Here is a 27437-nt window from a genome sequence, read left to right on the forward strand (position 1 = left end):
CAGGCTGAACCCAATAAGCAACTCTTAATCCTTTTACAACAGGTTGCATTTTTAGGGGATTATTTTCAAGAATTATGCTAATGGTGTTGTTTGTGGGATAGTATTGACCTCGGGATTGACATTATAGTCGTAAATAACTCAATGGCGTGGCCAGAAACTTGATTTGCAAGGGGCTGATGTACTAAGTTGTGGAGGGTGCTGAAATTTTAAGGAAAACAAAAGCCGCTATCCACGTGACAAATTTTCCGTCTGTCGATTTTATTTTAATATACCTAATAAAAGTGTTATTTAGCTACCTGAACCTGATGGTAATAAAGGAAAGGATTTATTAAATTTTTAAAAGGAAACAATTTACGATCTTTGTACCTACACATAAATACGACGCAAGGACTATCAGTACGTCTATGAGTCGCTGTCTCATCAGGGCGTCTGTCGCCTGTGTAACTGTCCTTTTGTTTTGTAGAAATGGGCATGGTTAGTCTTTCATAAATAAATGCCATACTTTTGCGGATAAAAAACTTACCTTTCAGCATAGATTTTTTAATCTATACTTTCAGTTTTATTTCGCAGAAATTTATCTAATTTTACCTCGAATTTTAGTGGTTACAACCGTGAATTGAACTACCGTACAATTTTTGTTAAGGGATTTGATTATAAACTTCGCCACAACCTCATCCATTTTTCGCTTAAACTTCACTAACTTCACCAATACTTCATGGACTTCATCAGTACTTCACGGACTTCATCACTACTTCACCGACTTCACACACTTCAACAATACTTCACGAACTTCACAATATTTCATGGACTTCACCAAAACTTCATATGAACTTCACGGACTTCATGACACTTGTACACCATACTTCACCAGTGGTTCACCCCTCGATGTCCATGGTGCAAAAACTCTGTTTATAAAGCTGCACTTCACCCAGAAGTTGTGCTAACGACGGGTTATTTAGCAGATCTCCGTACTCATTTACCTATTGTTAAAACGTTATCATCGGTGACGGCCTGAAGAGCATAGAGTACCTATTAATATATTTAAGCCTCGATTTAAGCTTAAATTTGACAAATTTTTTTTTCCAAAACGAGATTTTAGGTCAACTATTAAATTGTCAAGAATTGGAATATAGATAACTCTCTTCCAATAGTCACTAGGTGACAAATTCTTAAAATCAGAATATGTATTCCTTGTGGTTTGTCTGTTGCAAAGGTGAGGAACCTTAAACAAATTATGTTGGCGCTTTTTAGCCCGTCCTATAGGCTGATTAGACGTTGCCATCTTCACAGATCATTTTAGTTCTGACACTTCCTCAAACACTACTACATTCGAAAATTAAATGAACGTTTACGCCGCGTCTTATGCAAAATTCGCAAAACGTACCTAAACATTTGTGAAAACGTCCTTCCTTGAAAATGATAATAACCGCCCAAATCCTTTTAGGAATTCACAACAGTTGTAAATTATATTGCACTTCGGTTTCTGTGCTTGGAGATCAAAGCAGTGTGTCATCCTTTCTTTCTTCTAATACTAACAGGCTAATCCTTTACCTTAGTACCTACCTACCTACCTGCCATAAAATACACGGATTTAGAAATTTCAAGAAAATGTATCTAGGTATTAGCAAAGAGTATATGAACAGGTCGGTACCGCAAATACCAAGCAAGCATCATAAATCTTTATTGAAAAATCCTGTTTTGGACGGGATTTGACATTTACTTAGTAGTCTAAAATGTCGCATGTCGCAGAACTGAATTTTTTATCGCAAAATGGCATAAAACGTAGCCCATCTCCCAATGTGGTAACACTGTCCAGAAGTGTCTGGGGGGGGGGCCCCCCCCCCCCTCTAAATCCGCGCCAGGAGGAATAATTCGAAGCGCTTCCAACCGGCCACCTCAATGATCTGAGTTTAATTATGATACAAATATTACCGGTCGGTATCGGTATACAATACAGTAATTACAATAGGTATCGAAAAACAGCAGTATTGAACAGAAGCGATATATGAAGGTGCGTCGATGACTGACTATGAGGCTGGTACTGGTAGGTAGACTTATCTTTGGTTGACGAGGACTCCCCTGATCTTGAAACGTGTCGGTCACTCGGAATTTGGGTTTATTATGGTTCCCAAGCTATTTGGAGCTTTAATGACGGTCTCTGACTCCGTGAATCAAGAAGCCCGTATGTGGACTGCCTGACAATATTATGTGCCAATAATGCACTTATAAAGTAATTTTCAATTACCTACAATTGGTAATGACGGCTGCTATAATTTCCAAATAAATGTAGCGGACGTAAAACTGATTAGTTTATGAAGTGACACTACTAATTAAACAAATCCCCTAAAGGGGAATTTATAAAATTTATGAATTCGATCTGCGTGCACGCTCTCACAGCTTGAGCACCAATGTCATCGACTGCATTTATTCGTTTTGATAAACTTTAGGTATTCATTTGTTGAGATAACCGTTTTCAAAGATATACATACCTACAGGATGGTCATTATATTGTTACAAATTACGTGATTTTTGACAATTAACTAACAATAAATTTATAACAGTCTTGAAATAGATTAATGTATAACAGTATTTATGATTTATCACTCACCATTTATAACATAACACGAGTTGCATATATAAAAAAAAACATCCAAATGGCATCGCTGTTCTCCAACATCGGCTTCCATTAATTGAAATAGAAAATGTACCAATGAAAACGCAAGCAGTATTCGTGTTTTAACTCTATTATCACAGACAGAACCACATCCTAAACCGAAGAAAAGTTGTTTTGCCCCCCCCCCCCCCTCTCGTATTGTCAAGGCACAAGAGCTACAGTCCGAGATGAGGAAACATGAAACGGCGAAGAATCGGACCTGTATGAGGTAATTCCTCCACGGAATAAACCGGAACATTCCAGACCGGCGATTACAAACCGGCAACTGCCAAACCGGCAATGCACGAACCGGCGTCGCACCAAGCCGGCGACATGCCAAGCCGGCGCTCGGCCATGCCGGCGACATGCCAAGCCGGCGCTCGGTCACGCCGGCGCTTGTCAAGCCGGCACTCGGTTATACCGGCGCTTGTCAAGCCGGCACTCGGTCATACCGGTGCTTGTCAAGCCGGCGCTCGGTCATGCCTGCGTTTGTCAAGTCGGCATATGAGGACTTGTTCAGTCGATGCGATCTGCAAATTATGTAACATATAAATGAAGCAGTCACGGGGGTGGTAAAAACTATAGTCAAAATTGAGCTACGACAAATAATTCCGTGATTGTCTTTGACATTCAATTGTAGGCTCGAAACCCCGAAACCAGGGGCGGGCGATCTATCTTGCATGAGCGGGATTACGCTAATCAAAGCTCTTCAGTTTAGAATCTATGTGTGATAAATGAGTGGCGATTCAATAATTTCCACATACCTACCTATCTTGTTTTTTGTTACGCATTCACATCATCACAATTTGATATTAATTTGACGGCTGGTTTTTTTATGGGTAAGTTCTTTTTTTTGCCAACCTATTTCTATTTTGATTCGGTGAACTAAGTACCATTATCAAAGTTTATTTTTGCAATGTAATTTATTTTGACTTAAATTTCCGAACTTTTACAATCAATAATAATTACGATCATTTATTAAACAAACTTTTCACAATTTGAGTGTTTTATTTTACGTTCCTTTCATACTGTGCTTCAGGTCAAAGCGTTGTCTACAACTAACGTAAGGGGGTCCTGCCTTAGATGGTTATTGATCATGTGTCACTTTTCAAATTTAAGCGGCATTTTGTTTAGTTTTGGAGGGAATAGTCATTCCATTTTTAAACGTTGCCGGGTTGACTTTATTTCCGTGTTCTTATAGTGTGAAGTTAGTGTAGAACCGGGGGTTAAGTACACTACATACCTTAGACCATATAGTACTATATAATGAAGTACCATATAGTACTATGTGCTCTAAGGTTTACACTCGAAGCCATCGGAACTATACTACCGTACGCAAACTTTCTGTTACAGCCTTGTCGCGAAAATCCCTGTTCTTCGACATCTGCGCAGCACGGTCGAAGGCTAGGACTAATCAAGATTACACAGCGTTTCGTATTTTTACCATAGTGCTATGCTTTCAGATGCCAGGTGTGTTGCTTAACTATGGGGTATGTCACCACTCACCACGATATACATTTTAATGTAGGTATAATATATTGGTGATTCGCGGCGGGACGAGTAGTCTTAAAAATTTCAAGATTTCACCACATGAAATCAATCATTAATGAGACCAATTATTTGTTAAAAAAAGTTAATCGGTATTTTCCAACACGTTCCCCAAATAGAGTTCTCGATTTTTTCATTTTATGAAAGCCAAAGTACCTAGCTATTCAATAGTAGCATTGAATAATATCAGATTTATTATTCAATGATAGTAGTGACAAAATGGCATCCATTGACAACTTTAAGATATGACTTTAATTAACGCCATTTTGATAAGAAATGGACGTAATGTCGTGCATGAATGATTATTTGGTCTGTTGAGGTGTTATCAAATATGTACGATCACCGACATTAATAATGGATAAATGAAGCTTACTGCCACTTAGGCAACCAACCATACACTATATAAAATGGCAACATTGAAAAGTAAGTTTTGCGGCGGGGAATCGTGTAGATGGACCCAATGAATAAAGAATACCAGGAAGGAGAATATCAACAATATACGTGCGACCGCGATGGCTTTTGCAAATGGCGGACAGTAGTTTCCTGTTCCAGTGGCGTACCTACCTTACAGTTGTAGAAGGATACAATTATAAAGAATTTTACACGAAAACAATCTAAACCCCCATGTGTCTACTTCGCCTATGACTTTTGTTTAACTAACCTCAAACTACATTCCGATGAAAAATTTGTAAATTTACATGTACTATACAAAAATAATATTGGTATCAACACTTACACATGAAATGTAATTCCCAAAGTTTTATTTTTTTCTGTTTTGGAGCAACCACAAGCACAACAACTAACCATTCTTTATGTCACTGCAACAGCCACAACAAAAATGACTCATAAGTGGCTTTTGCAAATGGCCGACTTCCGTCGCACTCTCTCTGGTATACTCCTTCCTGGTATTCTTTATTCATTGGATGGACCGCACGGCATCGCGCATTGTAGTCTTTATTTCGGTATTTCTTCGTCACTGCCTTGAGATACACGCTACAGTAATTGCAACAATTGGTAAAACCGGATTATACGAATTAAACAATTGATATCTTCAATCTTGTTTTTCTTTCAATTGAAATAAAAACTGGTTTTTAACGTTAATTTTGCAGGACTATTGTTTTAAACAATAACCCTCAAGTTTAAATTATCCAGTTTTGTTGCACACTGACAAAATAGGCCTACGTAAACGCAGTAAAAAAAAATAAAACTGAAAGATTTAAATAGTACTTTCTGTTTTTTTATTGTGTATTCAATCATAAAAACACTATGTTCCGTTTTTAAAAAAATTAGGTAGTTTTCAGCCAAACAAAGTGAAAATGATTGTCAATGAATCCTTTTCTTTTTACTCTAAATTGAAAAATAGAAGTAATAACACCTTCAGCGAACAATTTATAACAAGTAACTGATGAAGTGGAAATTTACACGCCCTCGGCATTTAAAATCACATTACCTTTTAATGGAAGAATCATAATATGAACACACTGCTTATCTAATAAGTAATTAACAAGGTATTTATTAACATTTCCAGGTTCTATTGTTATGGGCCGTTCAAAAAATACTAGCAACAATATATCAGGAGAAAAACTAAATTGAAGATACCAATGTATTAATGTCTCTTAAATTTATCGAGATATAATGCATAAAGTCCGGTTTTGCCAATTCTTGTAATTATATACCTGCTGTAGCGTTTATATCAAGGCAGTGACGAAGAAACGCCGAAACAAAGGTGACAATGCGCGACGCCGTGCGCGGCCCATCCCATACGTTTCCCCGTCGGATAACTTATCTTTCACAATTGCCATTTTAGATAGTGTAGTGTTGGTTGCCTAAGTGCCAGTAAGCTTCATTTTAGCATTATTTTTGTCGGTGATCGTACCACAGCAGACCCATGTCAGTGACTTACAACAGGTAAGCAGCAGTGGCGGAACTACCGGTGTTCAATGTGTGCGAAGTACACGAGCCCGGGCTAAAAAGGGGCTCGGGACCCAGGATTGTCATATTCGGAAATTAATACACTGTTCACGGAAAGACGGAACACGGTAAATGGAACCTTTTGCGACATCTGTAGCACGGCGAGAGACCAACTGCAGACTGCAGCCAGCGATTGAGTAATTTTTAGCGCATTTTTAAGATTAAAAAAAAATTAATTTGATCTCTCATTGTATTCTAATTAAAGGTCTCAACGAAAGGGGCCGTTTTCTACCAAGTACTGCCCTTCTTTCTGTCCTCTTATCAAAGTATGGGATGGAGGGGGAGTGGAACTAGTTTTATCCTTCATGGTACTCTAATGAAAGGTCTCAACGAAAGGAACCGTTTTCTACTAACTGCTGCCCTTCTTTCTGTCCTCTTATCAAAGTACGAGCTAGAGGGGGAGGGACTAGTTTTACCCTTCATGGTACTCTAATGAAAGGTCTCAACGAAAGGAATTAATTTCTACCAACCATAGCCCTCCTCCTCGACTTCTTATCGTGATCGGGTATATTCGTATACCTCAAGAACGGATTGTCGGAAGAGGGTACTCACAAAGGGCTATTGAAAGTTCTGCAAGAAATATATCCATTGGTGATGTCAAAACAAAAGCTATTTCGGTTAAAAAAATGCGCTTTATAAGTATGCATCACAAGAGTTGTGCACCATTTATACTTGTTTAAATTCTAGGTACTGAAAATGAAATGTCAAGAAAATGTACTAAATTTAATTTTTTTGTACTAAAATACGCAGCATAAATAACTTCAAGGGTACAAAACATTAGCTATAAATTGTCATTAGTCATGAGATAACACTATAACCGAACGAATGACTTTCTGAATAGTAAAAGTTAACTGAGAAAGTAAGATTCAATTTTCTAAATCGTGGGGAAATGATAAGCGTAAACGTTTAATCCGCGCTCTGACTGATTACCACATATTTTTCCTCGTATTTTATGTTCAAGCCAGGCTCAGACGACTCGTGTACTTGGCGAATACACAATTATTTGCGTACTTGGGAAGTATACGAGCTTGGCGAGTTGCGATGGCAAGCAGGGCACTCACACGACGTGTACATTGTACAAGTACGCGAGGGCGAATATTTGGGGCGAACATTTGTATACTTTGTACAAATGAATGACTAGACAGTGACGTGACTGCCATTATGGATAGCGGTCGTCCAGAGAATTTAGTTGTTGCTTCCGCGGCTTTTGTTGTGTTGAGTCTTTGTGTTTAGCCATCCAAATGACCGGCTCATTTTCATAAAAAACAAGAAATTCCAACACAATCTCATTTGTCCACTCCATTTCAATAAAAAAAGAAAAAAAAAAAAAAAACGTCTGTACGCTTCCGTCTTTAACTGAAAACTAAATTAATAATCGCACTAAAGGCAAATTATTTGTGCATTCCGTTTGAGCGCCTCTACAAGTATAGATAAGTATGTACTTGGCAAGTGTGCGAATAATCGTGATCCCTTTGACTCGGACCAATTTTACCGACAAGAAATGGAAAACTAACGAGTGACAATTAATTGTACAAGTAACCCACTCACACGACATGCCAAGTATACGAAAGTAACGATTATTCGCCAAGTACACGAGTCGTCTGAGCCCGGCTTCAGATTCAGGAACATACCTGGGAACATAAATACTTATCAAATGGTTTTTTTTGTAGCCAAAATTCATACCTAAATTAATATTGTTATCAATAAGTCGTATCATAATAGGGGCTCAGCAAAAAAATTCGCACACAGGCCCGTGGCTACGTTGTTCCGCCAATGGTAAGCAGGTAAGCTAAATTATCTTCAATTATAACTTTTGCAGGTTATGTTTATTATTTACCCCTCAGAGTAAGAAATAAAAGATAGAGTACGCGTACGCTATAACAACGTGAACGTTTGTTTTGAACCAACATCTCATAGCGTTTTCGATTGGCAAAACTCGTACTGCACGAGTGTTGCACGAGAAACTGAAGAAATCCATGTGAAAATTGCTCTCAATGGAACATAAATATTCGTAAATATTTGTTGTCATTTGTCCTTAACCTCATTTTAGATTTAGGTAATCGACAAATCTCTATTCTAAAAAATGACAAACGATTTCAGTATTATTTATGATAAACGATGAGGAATATAAATTTGAAATTCCTGTAAAGGACCAATTTTTGGTGTTCAGTTTAATGAGTAAGTGCAACTTTTTGTAAAATAGAAGTTATGGCTAGTTCATCATCTTCGCTATCGCTAGATGACGACAAAAAACTCTCCCAACGCAAGAAACAAATTCAAATTGCCGCACGCTTGTTTTGAAAATTTGTTAACTAGCAGCATTGAATTTATGATAGTTATAAATTCAATGCTAGCAGCTCCACGAGCTCTCGGACCTCGTGCGTCGAAATTTGCACTGAGTGCGTAATTGTTGCATCACATTTGCCAATGGAACAAAGAAAATTGCCCTAAAATTACCAATAGAATGTAAAAATTGCACTCGTGCAGCACGAGTTTTGCCAATCGAAAACGCTATCAGTCAATTTGACCGTTGAGAGGTAGAAAGTAAACATTAGTCAGTGGCGTAAGGTTTATTTATTTTTATGGGCAACAAAGTTTATGTTTTGTTTACATGTGCAAACGTAATAACGTATCACTAAATAATTATGACCAAAAGCTGTATGTGTTTGAAAGGTCCCTATTGATCTATGATAAGGTATGGTGATACTTCAAAGTGGAAACTTAGAAGGAAATCTAAACACATTAAAATGCGAAAATTCCCGTATGCACGTCTATGACTTCAAAACACATACGGATGAAAGGTTATGTTAGGTAATTCAATAATTCCACAAATAATACAGCTTTTCCCCATTTCAAAGGGCACCCATAAATTAATACACCACAATCGAATAAGTCCTCCACTATAAAAACGCCTAAAAATTAAGGAATCACGTTTTAACAAAATAAACAAAATACCTCTCAACGGAAAACAAAGTTACAGCGTTGCCGTTGTGTTGCACTAATCACCATAACTTTTCTTGTTACGCCGTTTAATTGTAAGTTAAAATTGTTTGGGTTACTGAACTCTTATAAGCATCTAAAAATCCATTTTTGTACTCATCTCAGACGTACACTAAGTTTTACGTAAATATATAAACAAGAACTTATAACGCAATCAAATTATTTTTCAGAATTGGAACTCAAGAAAAAGTAAAATTTATTGTTAAAACGTCTTAAAATGTGACCAGTGATATTCTCCAACTATTCGCATATGCAGTTTAAGAAAGCACATATTAACACACACAAAGCTTCCAAGGATTTTAAATGTAACGAGTGTATTTACGCAACTCAAGATAAATCAAATTTGAGAACACATGTCTTCTGGGAATATTAAATACGATCAGTACACTTAGGCGACCAATAAGAGCACTCTTTTCAAAGCATATTTGTTAACATTGAAGACTTCCAAGGATATTCAGTGCAAACGATGCAATGCCGTGACCAGTAGTAGCACTCATTGCAAAGGCAAAATATGTATTAACCAAAGATGTGGAAGTTTTAAATGTGACCAGTGCAATGGTAGTTACAAAATTATGTTACCAACCAAACATATGATTGTGTTACCAACTCATGATTTAAAAAAAACTAATTACAAAACTATTAATTTTGACCTTTTTTTTACGCAATTCGTTACAAAAAATATTGTACCTAACTCTTTCGGAAAGAATTTTCCCGCATTCGCACTAAATGCAGCACTCCCTACGGTCGTGCTGCAAACAAAGTGCTCATGCGGGAAAATTAACTTACCGAACTTGTTAGGTAAATAACTATTAGATTACTCGAGATGCATATATTATTAATATTCCCTTAAAAACTATCTCGTGAAATGTGACAACTTAGCCTCTTGCAATGTTAGTAAACAAACGAGATGATGGCACGCATAGATAAGCATCAAGGCATCTCTATCTTTATTTCTTACTCTGAGATTTACCCCTTAAACTTAGACAGTTATATATATGCAAATTCAAATTCTAGCGTGCTTGCGGTTGCGCAGTACCGAGGGAGTCAATGTGCAACACATCTGAGTGGGTACGTTGTTGCCATATGACAAATTCGTTTCGCTGTTACCTTTTCGCTGCTAGCTTCACTACACTCTATATTGTTTTGTCAGTGCCAAGGTCAGGGTTGTAGGCTTTCCATCTCGGAAATAATCCAAGTATTACCTTGTCAAAATATTCGTAATAAAATTTGAAAACTACCAAAAAAATCTGTACAAGTCATTTTTAACAAGTTACCGTACGTTTTAAGAAGTGTAAGTACCTAACCTTTTGGAATTTATTATTGCACAAAATTTCATCATAACATTACCTTAATCCCGAACTTGTAGTGAAGCAATGTTGTTATCCAAATTGTGTTGTTCAACGAACGTAAGAACTGTCGCCTTTCGTAAGCTTCCCCAATATGCCTTCAGGCGTACTTTTGCAGAAGATGCTCGTCAAACTGTGCGTCGAGCTCGAACACGTACTCTTCGAGAGAAAATTATGGCCCCAGCTGGGGATGGAGGTATACATGCCGATGTATTGTATTTGTTTCTAACTTAAGATTTATTAGCATTCAGTATTGGAAAAGGAGCTGCTGCTGGTGGAGCGCTACTTGGTATTGGAGCATTAGGTTATTATGGGTTAGGGTTATCAGATGAAGCTGGTTCTTTGGAGAAATCTGTGTAAGTTACATTATATTTCATTATTTTAAAGTTTATTCGTTCATGTCTAACAGAGTATGGCCTCAATATGTGAAGGAGCGTATTAAGGACACATATATGTATTTCGGAGGCTCTCTAGTTGTTACCGCTACCAGCGCTATGGCAGCTTTTCGTTCCCCTGCCATAATGAATATTGTTACAAAGAATGGATTCTTGGTGAGTTAACATGACAGAATTTTCCTCATCAGACATCCCTAACCGACATTTTACAGGGTTTAGCCATCAGTTTAGGTGCTATAATGGGCACTGGAATGATAGCTCGAAGTATTCCCTACAAAGAAGGTTTTGGTGCAAAACAAATTGCTTGGTTAGCGCATACTGCAACGATGGGAGCCATGGTTGCTCCACTTTGTTTTCTCGGAGGGCCAATTTTAATTAGAGCTGCGTGGTACACTGCAGGCATTGTTGGAGGGCTTAGTACAATTGCTGTATGTGCCCCAAGTGAAAAGTTTTTGACAATGGGAGGCCCATTAGCAATGGGTCTCGGCGTTGTCTTCGTTTCGTCGGTCGGCTCAATGTTCTTACCCCCTACGACAGCGTTAGGAGCTGGGTTATATTCCATTTCGTTATATGGTGGTCTTCTTCTCTTTTCGGCTTTCATGCTGTATGATACGCAACGAATTATAGCACAAGCAGAAAGATACCCTACCACTCCAGGATTCTATGGTGTAACTCCCTATGATCCAGTTAATGCGTAAGTAGAAATGATGTTAAATGCAGACTGGGAGAGTTCATCAGTCATTTCGAATGATTAAGTATCACTAGCAACTTTTTTTTAGAGCCATGTCTGTCTACCTGGACACACTGAATATATTCATTCGTTTAGCAACAATTCTTGCCGGTGGAGGAAACAAAAGAAAATAAATGCTAATCTTAACCATGCTCAACTTTTTCATGCAAAACGTTTAAATAACTTCATAGCTGTGATTCAAAAGTACCGATCAAATAAAATATTACTGACATAAGCAATTAATTTTAGGTATAGGTGTAGTTTGTTTTATTGGTTTAAGTTTGTAATAAAATTTGTTTTTCATTTAGTTTTTGTAATTCATTTAGACGTATGGGAAGACTTGTTTTTGTTTGTAAGATGGCCAGATTGTAGGTATACCACATTGATGTAACATAAGTTCCGTTGAACTGGTTGAATAATTCTTTAATTTTCCGGTAATGGCATCAACAGCAGTTCATAAAACTAAATAGTGAAAAATAAAAACTTTGGAAATGCTAGTCATATTGTGCCTTTTGGTCTGTGTAGCAGTGTATTTTTTTTATGTATGATTAATTTTTTAGGAAGCACTTTTCCTTAGTTCAAGAAAAAAGCGCTCATAAATAAGAAAGTTGGGTCTGCGCATGCGCATGGGTCGAGTGCAAGAGCAGACACAGATGCTGTCCCTGTCTGAACTCTGCCATTTAGATAGGATCTGTAGAAAATATCAAATAATTTATTATTATCTATCTCTATTCACGTAATAAAAAATGACCCAAAAGGTTAACCATGGTTTCCAACAGCGAATTTAATTTTTCTCTATCAATACATCTAACCTCAACCAAATTTTGAGTTTTTTTGATCCAAAATGATCGCTAAAGTAGAGCAAGTTTCGTGTTTACGTTTTGGCATTGAATTGAACTGAGCTCTAGATGGTACACAGTCGATCTTGAACTCCCGTATGCAAGACACTCAATTTAGTTTTATAAGTACCGCCTTCTGTTAAAATTTTCGAAAAATCCCACAACAGTGGTAACCCAAGCAAATTTATTGACCGGATTAATGCTTTTAGATGAGAAACCCCCAGATGTAACTTTCCCAAGTAGGTATAGGTACTCTGTGTATGTTTTACTTTTCACTTCCACTTTCCTTCCTCCACCACAAGAACAAATGAAACATTTATGAGCTTGCTAACACAATTGCTGATAGTTGTTTAAACTGTAAACATTACGGTCTAAACACCAAAAGTAATAACGGCACCCCTTGATATCAGAATATTTTAAATTATTCAGCAAACCTGATGGGATATTGACGAATAAGCACAGAGTTATTGGTTTGTTTTATTTGAATTTGTATTTCAGTGTTTGTTTTTCCTCCTAGAAAGTGTTAGAAGTGCAATTTTATCGGTTTTGTAAATTACATATATTCAAATTAGATATGGTGTTAGAAGTAAGGTTACATCTGATCGTTTGTGGTAAGCCTAAGGAGTTTTATTATCAGGCGAAATTGAATTAACGTACGTGTTCTGGTACTGATAGGAGATGCAAATTTTCCGAAGAATTACGTTTCATCTTGGAGAGGTGGGGACGTTTGCCGCGTTCCGTTGTTGATTGGCGACTTACTTGAAATTTTTAAGGGAGTTTATTTTATGGTGCAAGTGGTGCAGCTTCGAGGTTGCTGCTAATTTTCGCGATGGTAAAACAGCGTGTGATTACATTTTGTGTACACTAAACTACGGGCAGCCAGCCCCCTCATTTCTTATATAATAAAATTGTGCAGAACCAAGTTGTGTGAGAAGTTTAACGTGTATTGAGTTGAAAAAGGAACCAGTGTAGTGTAGTGAGGTTTTTTTGTCAAGGTTCTATTCTTATTAAAGTTTCTACGATCCGCACGGTTATTATAAACTGGTCATGAGTTGACATTCAACAAAGATATTGTCATCAAAAGTGCAGTGTTATCAAGAACAAGTGAAGTTTCCAGAAGCTATTAGTGTTTGTGTGTTAAGTACGCGTATTAGCGCAAATATTGTACGACCAGATTTTGCATATTAAGAAAAAACTGTAATTTTAAGAACTTATTTTATTTGTTGACTTGTCTGCGTGTGAGATATGTCCAAACAAGGTTTGTACACTTTTCTTTCTTGCAAAGATTTTGTTCATTGTTTCTGAATAAATTTGTCTCATTGTCAATTAATTGTTTATTCGAACCCATTGTACAACCCAAATATGGTTTTGGCTATCTATTTCCTCCCTAATTTAAGCATTCAAAATTATTTTAAATCAACCCTCAATTGACAAACCTGAGAAGAAAGAAATAAACATTAAGTACAGTGCTTTAAATCTTTTATATTTCTTCTATTTCAACAATTACAACTAAAAAAAGATATTTACAACTTCGACATAATAACCCAGTATAAATAACTCCATACCAAGCGTCATACTTCTCAAACCATAAAAATTACGAAAAATTTATTTATAAATTTAAATCTAAAGGGAATTTAAGATAATTTACATTATAAACTTAAGAATATCCGAATGACTAGATACTGCATAAACATAATCTAATTTAATTAAATTCACCCTCGGAATGAACTTACTTGCACCTAAGTCATGAGCACAGCGCGTATTATAAGTCTTTATTTAGCCTAATATGTGACCTGGCATAGTCAGGAACAATATCGTACAACCACTGACTTTCAACTGTTGTTAATCCCCTCAGGTAACATTTACTAGTTTGAACAACTTCTGTAAATAATACAAACTTCGGTTGTTGTCCATGTATTACTGAACTAGGATGTATGTTTACCACCTGTCTCTTATCTAACTGTAAAATAAAATTTGTAGTTAGTGCATGTTTACTATACGTAGTTCAACTTACTGTTATGTACTGTTTCTCCTTGTGTAATTCTGCAACATTCATAAACAAACCTGTTAGTAGGCATTTTCTAATTGGTTCCACATCATTACCACAAGACACAACCGGTAATTTGAGTCTTTGACACACTTCCAATAGTTGTGTTCGCACCTGAGCTGCATAAGATATATTTCGCATATTTATATAATGTTCATGGCACCAAGAACGTTGACTATTCGAACCGAGGTTACGATACACACGAAATGCATTCAATAATGTTATATGATCTCCATACGGTGACAAAAATTTTTGCCTAGAAGTCGTTGCTTGTTCGCGCTTAGAGGAGGGATTTAAAAATATCGCTTCTCCACTCAATAAGGCCACAATTGTTAAAATTTCTTCTAAACATTCATACTCTTGGGCGGACAGTATAATCTTACTAAACCTCGGATCCAACGGAAACTGAACCATTTTCTTACCGAGCGGTGTTAAACTACTACTCTCAACACTTTCCACCGCTCCAAGAAGTTTCAGCTGCTCAAAGGCGGCTAGCACGCAATCCTTCGGCGGTTTATCCATGAAGTCGAAATTGGCAGCGTGGATTCCTAAAGCGAGCAGTTGTATAACGACCGTCGATAAATTTGCTCTTTGAATTTCGGGAATTGTACTTTTCTGCAGGAGTTCATATTGAGCGCGCGTGTATATGCGATAGCAGTAACCTTCCGTTTCACGACCCGCACGTCCCGTTCTTTGCCAGGATTGCTCTTGAGAAATTCTTTGAACTTTTAACATGTCGAGACCGGTCGCCGGGTGATACGTCCTGAAAAAAATGGACAAAAAGAGTATCAAATTAGGTTTTCGTTTTCAATTGGTTATCTAGAACTAAAATATTGTTGCACATTTAATGTGAAAGAAGCCCACCTATTTCACTAATACCTATAGCATGTACAACAAATCTGACAAGGAGAACTTATTTGAGGTTTCTGGGTATCCTTTACCATACTTGACACACTTGCGCATGTGCGATTCTGCCCAAAAGCTTTTCAGGTCTACCTTTTGTCTCCGAATATGTGTACCAAATTTGGTTCCAATCGAATCATGAGCGGATTTCTGTTGTTTCAAAATATATATTTTTAGGCTATCATCACAAAAACGTTGATTTTGTGGACGCTTTTGCGGCCATAAAGTTTAACTTTATTGTACGCTTCTGTCAAACTTTACTTTATTGTACACATCTGTCAAACTGTACCTACTTATTTGAAACTGATGTGTGAGAAACAGTAATCTGTTTAATACAAAGCGTCTATCTGGTCTAGCCCCATCAAGGATTGGGCCATCCACGTGCGTTTTTTTCATTTTCGGACTTGTAGGAATGTTTCACACTATTTTGCATAATCACAACGTTCACATTTAAAATTATAGTTTGACGTTTCAATCTTTGCTGCTTGCAGACCTTTTTGAAGTGTAGAACCAAAACATGAGGAAGATGTTATTGCTTACATTATTATGCGAAGAATCACCAGCAATTAACCGAGAACACAAGTAGCTACCTATACCTGCCATCAAAGTAGGTAATCAGGTTTCTAATAATTGTACAGCATGTTAACTATAAGGTCTTGGAAGCCACAGTTACGAAGGACCTATTGCATTTGACATTATTAAAATCTTGTGCAATGGAGGAAGTTGCGATTGTACTTTTACTCTCAAACGCCAGCTCTTATATCATATATGGCTTAGGTTCGCAAGCTTGCAGCTTCCAAAATTTCATCCTGAACTGTCGCTTTCACCCATTTTGATACGCACAAAACACACGCAAAGATGCTAATTATAATTTATTACATATGACAGGAATTGCTTTGTTTTTAATTGTCTAAGATAACTATGATTTTCAGAAAAAATATGTTTATGAGCAAATTTTTGAATTCTTTTTTGATGATCGCCTAAAAAATGTTGTGTGCACCTGTGCATGGCCAAAAGTGATTTGTTAGGCCTCATCTGAATTGCGGCCTCGGCTACCGCCTCGGCCACAAACAGCAGCTTCGGCCAAAAAAGATCACTTTTACGGCCTTGGTACACAAATAACTATTCCGTAAAAAAGTGGGGGGTCATTTTCAACCCCAAACGTGCGGCTGGTAAAAAAAATGATGTGCCAATTGAATTTTTATGTTTTGAACTGTAACCTTAATACAAGGAGCAAAGACAACAAATTTTTCTACCAAACATTTTAAACAGCTATCGTTTTTAGAATTACGACTGGATCAGATCACACAACCAAAATTATAGTAGGATTGTGATAGCTTTGTTTGATTTTGGCAGTGAAACCAAAACACAGACAGGGAAACTGAAATACAGATTTAACACTCAGAAATGACAAAATGATCACAATGCAAAGTAATAATTAATTACCTAGCTTTAACCATCCCTCCGTCAATAACGAAACGAATTCCACTTATTGTAATACTTGTTTCGGCAACATTGGTCGCGATAACGACCTTTCTTGTGTTTTCAGGTGCAGGTTGAAATACAGTTATTTGTTGCGTGGTTGGTTGTGATGCGTACAATGGACAAACTTTAACTGACGGTCCACTTACGTCTGGATCTCTTGACAAAATTCTGATCTGTTGCGCCACTGCTTCAATTTCTTCTTGTCCAGTTAAAAAGATTAACACATCGTGACTGCAAAAACAACACGTTAAAAAATAAACACTAAAATGCGTTAGTCCGTTTTTGCTAGCAGTAGGTACTATCAAATTAAAAATGTAAATTTTGGCATAAAAAGATAAAGAATAATACAATTTTTCTCTAAACATTTACTTTTCTTCTATATACCTAAAAAGCTATATACACTAACAATTTTTTTTACTGCGTTTATTTCTAAGTCAGTAAAATTTCAGCGGCTATTTCCCTACCAACCCAACACACCATGCACATACATAACAATTAGTTTGTATTGGATGTATTAATTTTGTTAGTTGACATGAATTCCATTTGCCAATAAAAGCATATTATTATTATCATTAAACACATGCGCACAAGGATGTTAAGTAAATTCATTAATTATGTTTGGTTGTGTTTGCGCAGACGCATTCATCTTTTCATTTGATTTCGACAAATTTTGATTGCAACACAATAAAAAATTTGGTTTGCGCGTGCCTTTAAAGAATTGAAAGTAACAGCATTGTATACGTAGGATCTTCCTAAATTTGCGCGCACGTCATCGGTATATTACATCTGAATTAGGTATGCTTCCACTGTATCTGCAATCGATGGAGTAGAATAAGTATGTAGGAAACCATATGAACAGTGCTACATTGTGGTAGTATACTCATTTCACCAACGATCCACAATGTAGCACTGTTCGTATGGTTTCCTACATTCTGTTCTATCGATTGCAGATACTATGTAAACATATCTAATTCAGATGTAATACACCAATGACGTGCGTGCATACTTTTTTAACAAATCACATTGTACAGATGGCTTCACATTTTAAAATTATGCTACGATGGGATTATTATTTATTTATTATATTCGATGATGGTGACTTAATTATATGAATCATACAATGCAATTCCATTAACTTTATTGTCTAAAAGAAAAATTATTGAGAAGTTTATTGGTGAACAAATAACAGAGTATTTAGAGAGCAATAGTTTATTGCCACAATTTGAATCAGGCTCCAAAAATTTCACACCACACAGACAGAGCTCTTAGCAGTTACAAACGATATTTACTCTGTTCCAGATACGTCTCAAGTTACAATATTAGTATTACTTGACCAAAGTACGGCCTTTGATATTATAAACCAACGTTTATTACTAGCTAAATGTTGGTTTTGATGCTAGCTATCAAATGGTTAGAAAGTTACATTACTAACAGATCAGTCAGGAATGATTGGTAACACTTCTTCCACGACGAGAACAATATTATCCAGGGTTCCACAGGGGAGTATTTTGGGACCTATTTTATTTTCTATGTATATTGCCGACCTCCCGAGTAGTATTTCACATTGCAGATACCACTTGTATAACGATGATTTGCAATTGTATTTCTCTATAACCAAATTTGGTAAGGTCCCGGATAAGTCAACAGTGATTTAGACAGAGTTAACAAGTGGTGTCAAAAAAACAACCTGCGGTTGAATCCGGATAAAACCGTTGAAATGTGTATCTGCAGTGATTATTATCGCAACAAAAGTAATTTAAACAACCAATTATTATTAATTAACGATAGTGCTATTAAATGGGTCAATGAAGCCAAAAACCTATAGGCATATTGTTTGACTAGAATTTCAGCTTTCAACTACACATTAATAAGCTTTATAGCATTTCATTTCTGAAGCTGAAATCAATGAACTATTTAAGACCTATTCTACCTACCAGCGTTAAGTTGACTTTGATAAAAGGCCTATTATATCAGTTCCCACAAGCCAGCAGAGCCATTTTAGAAAAATGAAGGACGAAATACATCCGAATTATAGGCTGATTATAGGCCCTTTTTGGACACTTGAACAAATTTTCAGGCGACATCCTTTAAAGAAAAAAACTATGGCTCTGCTGGCTAAAGACGAAGCTAACTGACCACTTGTGAGATTTGCTTCGAAGGCGAAAAATTCAGATCACAAAATTATAGGCTATTTATAGACTTTTTCTAGACACTACAACAAATTTTCAGGCGGCATCCTTTAAACAAAAAAACTATGATTTTGCTGGCTAAAGAAGAAGCTAGCTGATCACATGTGCGATACGCTATGCGCATGCGCAAAATTTTTGCCTTGTAATTAATATTGATCCATTAACAGTGACTGTATAAAGACAGTGTGGTCATATGCTCTATATCCGCCATGTTTTTCCCATATTCTTCATTAAGCTGATCGGTTTAATTGAATTGGTAGATCTTGGCATTTTTCTATGGTTACAATATTATTGCCACAACTGTATGTGACTTGATCACATTGGATTCCAAGTTAATTTCCGCCAACCCGATTTATTTGGTTAAAATATGGCGGATATCCCACCTACCAATAAAAAAACAACACCAAAGTATGGCCAAACTGCCTCTATACAGTAGGTATACAGTCACTGTAGATCCATTATGTCACTAAATATAGAAAGTACCGCAATCCATTGGGCCCGTGTGTTAGAGAGAGAACGCATGTTTTTTGCCCAAAAACTGCGGAAGTTACCAGATTCTAGTAACTTTAATGTTAGGGATTGTTCCACCTGTTTGGAGACATCTGTCAAGTAGGTATTTGAAATTTGAATTTTCTTTTACTAATAAATCAAATATATAGCAAGTTGTTGTGTTTCAGGTTTTAAAAAAAGTAATGTTAAAAGTGTCTGAGTTGTCTATGCATCTTCTCTTGTATTATAGGAGAAGAAAAGTTGAAACGATATTCCTGAATTGGAAAGAAGTACAAAAAAAAATTAAAATTATTTGTCTCATTATATTATTAACGAACCTCGAGATCGTTTATAATTTTGTATTGCTCCCTGCCTGTGCGTCTGTCTGTCAGTGTGCACGATAACTTTGTGTAGAAACGTCCGATCGCTTTAAAAATTGATATACACATGTTCTTCAGGATATAACAAAGTTCACAATTGTTTTTCGGCTACGTAGACCAATGGGCCAAATAGTTACAGACCAAAAACTGCGCAAACCTCCAAAAAGGGTTTCTAACTCTTGTTACAAAGAACATATGAATGTCCGGTTTTCTGTGTTAGTAAATATTCCTTAAACTTCAGGCAACTATGCAGATGCAAACAAATACTGCGCATGCGTATAACAACTTTTGTATTTGCGCAATCCTAATTTTTTATTTGTTAATATATTTAAATGAAATTCTGTATCTAGGGACCTCCAATAAAAGTGAAACTAATGCCAAATCAAAAAATTTGTTTTGCGCATGCGCAGTCGGTTTTCTTTTATTTGTTAAGGTATTTAAATGAAATGTTGTATGCAGGCACCTCAAATAAAAGTAAAACTAATGCCATTTCAAAAAATTGGTGTTACAAGCTATGGTGATCAGGTGGGACAGAATCAATCCCTTAGGCTTAGGGTGTATTGTAAAAATGATGTATGTGTGAAGATCTCGAGGATTGTCAGGTATTCAGTTGTATCGGATTTTTGAAATATAAGTTAGAGTTTAAATAAATATATTAATTGGGCAAAAGCCCGTTGGGGGCCCAGAACAAGGAGGGACAATAAATAAATAATTTTTATTTATCCACTACATCTCCGAGAGGGGCAAAATCAAACTGATCTGGATGATAGTTTTTTTTGTTTAAAGGATGCCGCCTGAAAATTTGTTGTAGTGTCTAAAAAAAGCCTGTAAATAGCTTATAATTTTGTGATCTGAATTTTTCGTCTTTGAAGCAAATCGCAAATGTGGTCAGCTAGCTTCTTCTTTAGCCAGCAAAATCATAGTTTTTTTGTTTAAAGGATGCCGCCTGAAAATTTGTTGTAGTGTCTAAAAAAATCCTATAAATAGCCTATAATTTTGTGATCTGAATTTTTCGCCTTCGAAGCAAATCTCACAAGTGGTCAGCTAGCTTCGTCTTTAGCCAGCAGAGCCATAGTTTTTTTCTTTAAAGAATGCCGCCTGAAAATTTGTTCAAGTGTCCAAAAAGGGCCTATAATCAGCCTATAATTCTGATGTATTTCGTCCTTCATTTTTCTAAAATGGCTCTGCTGGCTTGTGGGACCTTATTATATCCTCAATTGGAATATGGTTGTGGTGTCTATTATAATTATATCTCCATAGGTATAATCAATTAAATGTTAAGTGTAGACTGATACTTATTTGCCTTAATAAAACAATTGCATGTCGCTGTGATCTTATAATTACAATTTTTGCTAATAGGTTATCGATTTCGGAAACTTTAGTCCATCGTCAAACCTTGGTAAAATACATTATGTATTTCCAATATCCAATATCCATTTCATTTTAAAAAATCAAAATCCGTTTCGGTAATTCGGAGGGGGAATCACAATGACATAGTTGGCGACGCACTCCCTCCAACCCCCTGCGCCTCCCCAACTTTTAAATCTTAAATAGTGACACCCCATGTGTGATACGTTGTTGGAAAGCTCCGAAAAAATGCTTTCCAACCATACCAAATAGCATTACATTTAGGTTAGTATTTATTGCGAAAATCAAAAAATAAACTAATATGATACATTTGAAATCTGTCGTATTTAAAACGCAACCGGCGAACATAGAGGAACTAAGACAGAGAATAATTCAAGAATGTGGAATATTGCAAAATCAATATTTGAAAAGGTTCGACAAGCGTCTTACCAATAACGGAAACCATTTTGAACATTTATTGAAATAAAAGCCAACTTTAGAAAATGTATCATATTAGTTTATTCTTTGATGGGCACGATAATTACTAACCTAAATGTAATGCTATTTGGTATGGTTGGAAAGCGTTTTTTCAGGGCTTTCCAACGATGTATCACACATGGGGGGTCACTATTTAAAATTTAAAAGTTGGGGTGACTGGGGCGCAGGGGGTTGGAAGGGGTGCGTCGCCAACTATGCCATTGTGATTCCCCCTCCGAATTACCGAAATGGATTTTGATTTTTTTAAATATCTCGTTTATTTACTAAGACATGGGAGGTGGTAGGTTTTCAAATTGCCACCCTGTATAATACGCTAAAACTAGCCAGCCAAATGATTCTTCTAGTATTTGCTAGGGCTGCATAACTTGTCTCTTTTATTATGGACTGCAGTGAGTGTTCTGTTTTTAATTATTGTTTCAAACTGGATTAACATGTTGCTGTTTTAAATGTAGATTGAGGCATAACCATTTTGAAAGCATATAATGGGTAACGTTAGCAGAAGCGCTGAATTCGAAAAACCAGACAGAATTTAACTTACTCCCATGGTGCTTGCCGATGTATTTTGAAAAATGTTGCTACACATGCCGTTTGGTAATCCTCATGTGAAGTTAAAGTGTAATAAACATTAACAGGGTATGTTCGGCCTTCCAGATAAACCGCTTGACAGTTATTAAAATACTCGGAGAAGTGATCAACATCCATGGTAGCAGACATAATCAGTATCTAAAAGCATTTTTAAACTATTTAAAAAAGTTACATGCAGTTACCTTCAAGGGTCGTAATTTTTTCTCCGCCCTGGCTTTTTGAGCCTGCTTAACGATACCAAACAAAACATCAGTATGAATTGTACGTTCGTGAGCTTCATCCAATATTACAAATGTATATTCCATCAGCAGATTGTCGACCATTGCTTCGCGAAGTAACATTCCATCTGTCAAATATTTTATCTTCGTTCTAGGCGAAGTCACATCCTCGAATCGAACAGTATAACCGACAGTCTCGCCTACACCACCCTACAAAATCAGCTAAAACAAGCACAAAAAAGAACTCAATATTTTACCGAATCGCCTATTTCTTGTGCCACTCTCATAGCAACGCTAATAGCTGCCACTCTTCTCGGTTGCGTGATTGCAATCTTGCCATTGTTTTGGAGACGGGCCGAATTAATGTACTGCGGAATTTGTGTCGTTTTGCCGCTTCCAGTTTCACCCAATATAATTAATGTGTTATGCCTCCGTATAAGTTCCAATAGCTTATTTCGCTTTTCGAATATGGGTAACTTTCGTCGCTGTTCTTGTATCGATAATTTGTTCTTAGACACAAAGTTGTTCGAGTTAACGTTTATATTTAATGCAAGTCTCTTACGGGGCGGGGAACCGTTGTTAAAAACCACAGGGGATGGTTTGCGCTTCATTTGGAATGGTTGTACATTATTTGAGTGTTTAAATAATAAGTTAAATTTGGAATCCATAACTTCAGACTACACTTGAACTTCAACCGTAGGTTATACACGTGTTTGATAATTGGCGGGTAACGCAAAGTACGCTTGATACATCTTTCTTACAGATCAATTTTCATTCACATACGTTTTTGGAATATCTTAAAAGTCTGAGTTTACAATTATTTTAAAAATAGTTCCTTATTTGCATTAATAAAGAAAAAACATTAAAAAAAACAAACTATGCAACAATATTAGGTTAGGTTGATCCGTTGAAACATATCCATTGCCAACCTGTTCCCATGTAAGAAACCATGTTATAATCATACAGTATGTCCCATTTGTTTATGGCATTACTATTAAAAAAAGTGAATATTGAATTATCAGGTTTGTTAGTAGCCCATTTGAAATTACACAGAGCACCAATTTGATAACTTGAGATCGTACCATAGTGCAGAGTTTTGTGTTAAAATGTTGTTCCATATTTTTCATTTTGCAGAATTTCTTCGTCAGTCGCGCTTAATTTACTCACATCCCGTTGGTGTTGGTCGCGTGGATTACGATTGTAATCCATGTTTTTCTTATCTAGAACAACTATCAATCATTTTTGTGGCTAAATTGTTGTTTGTATATACATATTGAAGTATATTCATTGAACCATCGCAATGATATAAAATTTTAAGAAAAACCCGTGTTCCGAACCATGTAGACCAGACAGTAATACCATTGAATTTATAACTATCAGAAGCGCGGATCCCATATAACAGTTTGTGACCATGTGCCAACTGGCCGCCGCTAGGAGCAGTTCGATCGTTTGAAAGTCCGTGGGCGATCGAAAGTGGAGCGTTACATTGACATTAGATGGCAGCATTACAAACCATTCGAATATTTTCCTTTTTAATCGTCAGATGTCAGGAACTCCGGATGTTTTTTGTGTTATCATTGGAATGGTTTTATAAATAGGATTGGAATGTTCTAAAAATAGATCCCTTAAGAAGCATTGCGTAAATTTGTAATGTAAATAACATTTAGACGAACGAAGCTTGCAGTCCTTGTCCTTGAAGGAATGCAATTTCATACATTCTATTCACAGGCAGTAAAATAGGCAGGTTCCACATTTTTGCTGAAAGCGGGAGATTTTGTTATTAAAAAACGATCAAAAAAAATTTTAAGGCAAAATATTGTCCGTTGCAAGCAGGCAGCTACATCATTTCCACATTCACATTTGATAACTAAATTTCTCGAATCAGCTTTTTTTATAACCATGCAGCATTGTGCACAAATAAATCGGTCCCAGTTTACGTGAATTCGTATACCTACTAGAGCTCAGCGATAAATGAAATTGTTATCGATTTATCGATAAGTCTGTTCAGTCTGATAATTATCGATTAATCATTAATTGATAACTATCGATAATTATCGATAACTTTAATCACTTATAGTTAACTTTCGATAATAATCGACAATTATCGATAAATCGTAAGGCTAATTTTCGATAATGATCGATAACGTTTGATAATTATCGATAACTTTTTATAATTATCGATAACTTTTTATAATTATCGATAACTTTTGAAAATAATTAATAATGATTGTTAGCTGCTGATAATAATCGATTATTATTGCCACGAAAATTGTCTATCTCTGATATTTATCGATTAATAAATAAGTAGCGGAAATTATCAAGAGAAAACTATCGATACTTTTTCATAAATCTCATCGATATATATTCTCAATCGATATATTACATCATCCATGCGTACATTCGCTAACATTTTTGTTTTTTTGGTATTGATATTGCGAGAGATAATTTAAATAAAACAGGATCTTTTGATGCTCAAGTTGTCTGAAATCAAAGGTGATCAAGTGGACGATAATCCTCAAAAATGAGTACAGCAGTAGGTTGTGAATTGTGATCATATGGCAACTCAACAATGCTCTTACATCGCTTTTGTTGGAAGTAAACTGGTATCTAAACATTGAAAAGTGTATGTCGTTAAAAATTCTCTCGATAATTATCTATCTTAATAGTTTATAGTTGTGAGATTAATCGATAGATTATCGGTAATTATAGGTTTATCGACCAATCCTTTAACATTTTCGATAAATTACACCGGTCTACAGCATTTTTGCGCATGGGACATATATGTATATCTTATTTTTATTGCTTCTATAGCCACAAATAAGAATTAGAACAAAAAATGGTTATGTATTTGTTTTTGTGTGAAAAAAATGCAAAAAACCAAAAAAAAAAAAAACCTATAGAATCCTACTTACATAGGCATGATTTATTAAATGGTAACGTTTCTACATTTATAATTTGTTTATCTTAGAGTCTAAATGTTTAAAAATGGAACAGTTTCGCTGTTTTTGTCATGTTCAACTGAATCTGATCTTCCATCATGCTTCCAACTTCCTGGCCTTGGGAAGGTGCCTAAGTTCCATTGTCTCGAGAAAGTGTTGTCCTTATTCAGAATAAGCTCCCATGACCCATATTATCCTTAAATTGATCTAAATGAGAATGTAACCTGTGCATCTTTATTCTTTAGAGACATTCTATACCCCATGATACAAAACCAAATCCTGTCAGCTCGTCATAATTTTCAGTTCTATGGTTTCCCAGGAAACACTGAACGGGAAACCATGGACTATTGCCTTAAAACTGTTCCAGGATTTTTTTTCCTCTTTGCTAAGTAACCGCGGAAAAATATCACCCTCCATTTTTCTTTTTTTTAAGGGAAAACAAAGATTCCAGCTTTAATTTTCGCCCCTGAAAGCTTTCAATCAAATCGCTGTAACTTTTGTAAAAGCAAATATTTTCGATGTCTTAATCGCACTTTTTATTTATTTTTGCTTATTATAGTCAGAAATATTGTGTAAATCCCATGCGCAAAAAATTCTTTTTTTGTTGACCGGTCGACCATTTTTTTTAAATTTATCGATTGACTATCTATTAATCGATAATTATCGATAAGTTATCGATTAACCATTGAGAACACATTTCAAACGTCAGAATTTAAAAGAAAAGAGGTTAACGACCTTTTTATTTTGTATCAAAATTGCCAGGTGTGACGTGTGATCCTAGATCAGGGGTCGGCAACCTGCGGCTCTTTTGATACCTATAAAGTTGCGGCTCTCCGTATTTATCTAAAGAAATTGGTTCATTTGTTCGAAATTCGCCTTTTTAATTAATCTTATTTTGTATCAAAAGTATACTTGCAGCAAATAATTATCTAATTTTTGACACTTGTTTACTTTCTGGTATTCTTTTGTTTTTTTTTATTATAGCCAGCCTACTCCGATGTATAAACACGTAATTAATTAATTAATGAGTAGGTACTTTTGTGAAAAATATTGAATAACCTAAACACTGCGGAGTTTAAGCACAGGGCACCCCTTATAAACATTTAAGAGAAGACAAAAGCGAATAGCGAATAGTGGTAGTTCCATTTGAAAAAGAATAGTTATAGCACTTTGAACAAACGGCATTGAAACAACCAAATATTCAGGATGTTCTATTTAAAAAGATCAGTTATTAATTGACATCGTAAAAATGGAATGTAACACCCTGTACATTCAAAAATAATTTCTGTAGATCCGCAACCACCAATATTTTACCAGGTATCTATCAGCTATGTAGGAAAAACCGACGGACTGTTGCAGGACCCTGTATATAGCCAAAAACTATAATATTGAATCAAAAATTATTTGTGGCTCTTTAATAAGAATTGGGAAATTTTGTAAATTGTAATTTTTAGCTCTTCCGTTTCAATAGGTTGCCGACCCCTGTCCTAGGTAGTTTAACCGGTGGCAACGGTTTAACCGACACACACAAAAATTAAGAATAGATAGGTAGATACATTTAATTTCTGTTACAGTGATCAAGGATGCCTGCGTATTTTTTGCTTTCCTGTTCAAATGTAATTCAATCTTCCTTAAGGAATGTTAAGTAAGGTCACGATTCATGAAAGGAAGAATGTTTATCTTACGTCATTCAACATCCTGTGTGCCACATAAATGCCTTATAAGATAAGTACGTTTCTTGGGTATCTAGAATTCTGTATACAACAATTACAAATCGAGATAGTGGGTTCATTACAGATTCCTGTATAATAATTAACAAAGGTAAAAAAGTGACATTATTATTCATCTTTCTCGATGGTAGAGACATCTACGTCT

General features: G+C 35.9%; 2 protein-coding genes and 1 long non-coding RNA gene across 3 annotated transcripts; 1 reads left to right on the forward strand and 2 right to left on the reverse strand.

Moving 5' to 3' along the window:
- Nucleotides 1-6932: 6932 nt before the first annotated feature.
- On the reverse strand, nt 6933-8142 carry LOC116171625. The gene is made up of 3 exons (XR_004145482.1): nt 8010-8142; nt 7856-7961; nt 6933-7803 (listed from the first exon to the last, which is right to left on the reverse strand). It is a non-coding gene; the product is annotated as an uncharacterized LOC116171625 (long non-coding RNA).
- Nucleotides 8143-10302: 2160 nt separating this feature from the next.
- On the forward strand, nt 10303-11950 carry LOC116171624 (growth hormone-inducible transmembrane protein). Its single transcript, XM_031488573.1, has 6 exons — nt 10303-10463; nt 10539-10714; nt 10763-10874; nt 10928-11069; nt 11126-11607; nt 11693-11950. The coding sequence occupies exons 2-6, from the start codon at nt 10546-10548 to the stop codon at nt 11775-11777; spliced, it is 990 nt and encodes a 329-aa protein (XP_031344433.1). The 5' UTR covers nt 10303-10463; nt 10539-10545; the 3' UTR covers nt 11778-11950.
- Nucleotides 11951-14072: 2122 nt separating this feature from the next.
- LOC116171271 (ATP-dependent RNA helicase DHX33) lies at nt 14073-23533 on the reverse strand. The gene is made up of 6 exons (XM_031488010.1): nt 22881-23533; nt 22588-22833; nt 22359-22543; nt 16879-17148; nt 14497-15292; nt 14073-14442 (listed from the first exon to the last, which is right to left on the reverse strand). Exons 1-6 carry the CDS (start codon nt 23289-23291, stop codon nt 14245-14247), a joined length of 2106 nt encoding a protein of 701 aa, XP_031343870.1. The 5' UTR covers nt 23292-23533; the 3' UTR covers nt 14073-14244.
- Between the last annotated feature and the right edge of the window lie 3904 nt (nt 23534-27437).

The sequence above is a fragment of the Photinus pyralis genome, unplaced genomic scaffold (genome assembly GCF_008802855.1).
Source record: "Photinus pyralis isolate 1611_PpyrPB1 unplaced genomic scaffold, Ppyr1.3 Ppyr1.4_LG5, whole genome shotgun sequence".
NCBI lineage: Eukaryota > Metazoa > Arthropoda > Insecta > Coleoptera > Lampyridae > Photinus > Photinus pyralis.